At 41.5% G+C, this 4,731-nt stretch overlaps 1 protein-coding gene across 1 annotated transcript; it reads left to right on the forward strand.

Moving 5' to 3' along the window:
* Positions 1-682: 682 nt before the first annotated feature.
* Positions 683-3,641, forward strand: LOC136523919 (proteasome activator subunit 4-like). The gene is made up of 5 exons (XM_066517433.1): positions 683-727; positions 834-1,372; positions 3,058-3,160; positions 3,256-3,368; positions 3,446-3,641. Exons 1-5 carry the CDS (start codon positions 683-685, stop codon positions 3,624-3,626), a joined length of 981 nt encoding a protein of 326 aa, XP_066373530.1. The 3' UTR covers positions 3,627-3,641.
* The last annotated feature ends 1,090 nt before the right edge of the window (positions 3,642-4,731 follow it).

Consider the following 4,731-nt stretch of genomic DNA (forward strand, 5'->3'; position numbering starts at 1 on the left):
CAAGTTCTTGTTCTTAAAAGGGCCAAAATTAGAAAAAAATGTTTCTCATCAACCATCAAGTTCAAACATAAGTTAGTCGAGAGGATTTTAATAATAATGTTGCGATCCGTACATCATTGTCATATCCACATTGGGGTGGACACAAAATCATAAAAAATGATTAATCAAAAGTTGGATTAATCAAAATTTTAGTGATCTATTCCCGGTGACTTATTTGGTATTTAAGTGACGTTAACTGAAATTAATCAATTTAACTGAATTTCTTTGCGACTATTATGTTGAACAGTGAAACTATGTCTATTCCTATTTAAATGTATTCCTATGAGATTTTACTCGTTAGACGGATTCTTAATTATTTTTGTTTCTATCTTAATTGTTGACACATTCCTTGTTTGGTGGTTTCCTAGGTACGAGGGATTCTATTTGTTAGAAGCATTCTTAATTATTTTTGTTTTTATTTTATTTGTTGACATATTCCTCGTTTGGTGGTTTCCTATGCAAATTGTTTGTGTTGTTCCGTTATCTCCTGTAGAAATATAATATATTTGCCGTTAGTCGATTCTAGTTGACTTTTACTAAACGGTTAAAATTCCGTTCAGACCAAAATTTGTTAAAATTCCATTCAAACCAAAATTATTCATAACTAATTTAACTTATCTGATTTATCGGCCTTATTAACGGCATGCCAACGCCTATCTTCAACGGCCTGGACCCGCAGCGGCACATGGCCTGAGTCTGCTTCTGCTCGGGCACATGCATCGTCGTCACTTCCAAAGAATCAGAGGACCTCGTGATCCGTACGGCTCAAGGCTCAAGAGTAACCGTTTTGTCAGCCTCACACTCCCCAGTCCACCGTGCACCGAGACCAGCTCTCCCCCGCCCCCGTACACCCGCCCCATACGAGGCCGTGCGTCAGCGATAACAGCACCGGCGTGGTTGTGTGGAGCACCGGCCGCCCCAGCCCCAGGTCTCCTTCCCTCGAGTCGTCGTCGTCGTCTCCACGGCGGCACCCCTCGTCTTGGAGGCGAAGAAAGAAAGCGGCCACCTATAAGTACCCCGCGCCTCCCAAGCCTGCCTCCCCAACTAAACCCCCAAAACCTACCACCGCCCATCCATTTTCGCCTTGGCTCGACCCGCGGAGCTCAGAACTCAGAGAGGGCATCCACGGCGGCGGCGGCAGTGCGAGAGGGGGTCCGAGGGAGGATTGGAGGATGCACCTCTACAACGCGTGGCTGCCGCCACCGGTGGCCACCGCGGCGCGTGGGGAGGCAGCTGCGTTTGCGGGCGCTGTGCGGACCGCCGCGGGCGCGTGGCTGCCCGGGGACCCCGACTCCGCCTACGCCACACTCAAGTGGATCTCCGTGTTCGACCTGTAATTTCTCCCTCGAACTCTCGCCCCTTCCGTGGCTGCGTTTCGATTGCTTTGAGGTCTCGTTTATACTTCGGTCTGCTGGTTCGTGTGGGCGACGGCCTGCTGCTCGATTGGTGCTGCCTCCACTGCTGTTCCCTAACTTGACTTAGCAATCCGGTTTATCGAGTAGCGGATTTCGCCTTTAGTGTTGTCAATGTCTGTCTGAGTGCTGGTTTTTGCTTGATGCGATCGCGTTTGAGTAAGGGGAATTTTGAGTTGCGGCAATCACTATCTCAACTTCCTAGTGTCCGTGTTCTTTTCGGTGTGCAATTTCAAATTTAGGTATTCTGCAAGCACTTTTTCGTTCTGTTTTGTACTCCAGTTCTCTGCTGAATTTTCTGAACTATGGATCACATTGAAAATTAGAACATCAAATGAGTAATTCCAGAGAACTGCTTCTTTTGAGGTGTGATTTTGATCAGAATTAGAAATTCAGATTATTACAATTGTCAGAAGTATGTCTAACTGTCCTTGGATTTACTATATTGTCAAATGCACAGCTGTATGTTTGCTGAATACAATTAGATTTTGGGAAATTGTTTTTCATAAAATGTTATACTGTCAAATGCACAACTGTGTGTTTGCTGAATGCAAATGCCATGCAATCGATTGTGCTTTTGTATAAAATGCCACTCTGAATATTTCATCAGTAAAATGCCATTACAAAAATGATAATATGCTTCTTTCGCTGTATTTTGCTATTTCACCCAACTTTCCCACTGACAAAACGTGAACTGATCAGAACATCCTGGTTCCTTTTCCAATCCTACTAAACATGATTCAGCTCTATGGTTCTGTTGCAAAAGCTTATATCTGTACCCACCAGAAGTCTTTGGCATGTTATCCAAATAGACAAATACTTGTACTTCTGATTTGGCTACCTCTTCTGCTATCTGCTTTTTGAGCAACTGAGCACAGACCTCCACTCCTAGTGAAAGCAATGTTGGTGGTGATGCTTTAGAGTGGGAAGACTTGTGCATTGTTCCTTGATTGAAGTTGTATGATAGTGAGAGTGGCAGCGGCACGATTCAAGTGACCTGGCAGCAGGCATATTTGTCAAGGCACTGCATACAGTCAGAAGTTGGCTGCATGGAGATGGAGCCAGTAGGTACATCATGCATGTCGCACAGAGCATCGATTGCTTCTTCCTGTGGCATTGGTTGCTGGAATTAGAGAAGGTGCCTAAGGGTGTTCTGAACGTTCAGCATTAAGAAAAACTGAAAAAAGAACATTGGATTTAAAGATGGAAATACACCCAAAATAGCACATTATGACTTTCCACCTTTTAAGTTGCGGTTTCTTGATCAGATTTGTTTACTACATTTTGCAACAATGCTTTGAGTGTTTTTTTTTGAAAAACTCTCTTGAATTTCTGATAATTGATTGGTTAATTTTTTTTTGATGTACTGAGTATCTTACGCGAACCCCTCTTTGGGTTCTAACAAAAAGAACTCAGATTCACATGAGCGATTGATGGATCTGATTCAAAGGGATGCAGACAACTGAAACCATAATTAAGTCATTTCTAGACCATTTAGGGGATTGTTTGCAAACATTTAGATATGTAGACTTAAAATACTTTGTAATAATGTGGTTTCTAGAGTTTGTGGATTATTAATGTCGGTGTTCTTTTTCAATGTATTTAGTTTTATTAAGGCGAAGAGTGACATTGCTCCTGAGGATGTACAGGCTCTTGTAAAGCTTGGACTGGAGATATTTCATGCATCGCATAACAAGTTTGTTGTCCAGGTAATGCTCAGTAGTTAATGATTTGTACATGGATAGTTCAGATCTGTTTGGTCTTTGGTGATATATTCTTTTCTTGGTAAATGAATGATAATCAGATTAAGTGGGGAGGTCTGCTCATCAGGCTTCTAAGAAAGCATGGGAAGAGGCTTTCACTTGATGTGCAATGGAGACCACTTTATGATACGTTGATAAGGACTCATTTCAAGAGGTAAAATGTGACATTATACCCATTTCCTACAATGAAGAAAATGACAGAAGGCTAAGTGAATGTCATGTCGCTTTCAGAAACATGGGACCTGAGGGTTGGAAAGTAAGGAAGCAACACTTTGAGACTGTCACCTCTTTAGTGCGTGCATCCAGGAATTTCTTTCCTGAAGGTGTGGCTGCTGAAATTTGGTCAGAATTCAGGTTTGGCATATTCAGCACGAATCTTTACTTACATTCCAACTCATTCATGCTTTTCTAACTGCTTTGCTGGTTTATTATTTCTTTTAATAACCTGTGTTGTCCACCCTCCATAAGCCCGTATAGTGTTTGTCTGTTTGGCCAGATAGAGTCACAAAGGATATGCTTCACATGTATTCATTTGACTTCTATTTGAGTAAGTAGCCAATACAAACAAGGTTTGTGATAACAAAGGTATCTAATTACCTGTAGTGCAATATGTAAAAGCCCGTCACAATCATCTTTAAGTACTCTCGCGGTACTTAGCATTGGTGTCAAACCCCGTAAGTCTAAGTTTTTCCTTCTGGTGCTAATCATATAAACATCTGTCTCAAAAAGAATGCAATTCTCGATCTGGTCTAAGCCAGTCAAAACTATTTTAAGTTCGACTGTGTATATAGAAAGTTGTATCATCAGTTATGATTCCAAATAGGTATACTATGAAAATATATTCCATGATGGATCTAACAATACCTACTTGACATCATAAATATTAGTGCGATTTTGTAAAAAAATGGTCAAGTTGAAGATGGTTTTACTTTAGCATTGTAGGTAGAATTGAATTCTTCTTGGATGGAGGGAGTATCAAAGAAAAAGGATCCACCAGAAAGATTTTGCTATAATTTACTAACCATAAAAGAGTGTTATGCTCCTTTTGGTGTGAGCTGCACAAGAATTCCCTAGACAGAATGTAAATTTGCATTTGTATCTAAATTCTTGCTGGTCCTTGAACTTTCCTAGGCATGGTACTTGTGTTCCTCTACTTCTCTACATTAGGAAAGTTAACCATTTAATTCATTGACTAATGGTTTTAGCTGATATGGATCTGATGAGTGATGTTAGTTTGGAAGGTCAAGTAGTGCCTAGGAAGGATACCTTTCGATATTTAGGATCAATGCTACAGAGGGACGGGGATATTGATGAAGATGTTAGCCATAGAATCAAAGCAGGGTGGATGAAGTGGCGGCAAGCGTCTGGTGTCCTATGTGACAAAAGGGTACCACAGAAGCTAAAAGGCAAGTTTTATAGGACGGCGATTAGACCTGCTATGTTGTATGGTGCAGAATGTTGGCCTACGAAAAGACGACATATTCAACAGCTAAGTGTCGCGGAAATGCGTATGTTGC

The sequence above is a fragment of the Miscanthus floridulus genome, chromosome 18, assembly GCF_019320115.1.
Source record: "Miscanthus floridulus cultivar M001 chromosome 18, ASM1932011v1, whole genome shotgun sequence".
Lineage (NCBI taxonomy): Eukaryota > Viridiplantae > Streptophyta > Magnoliopsida > Poales > Poaceae > Miscanthus > Miscanthus floridulus.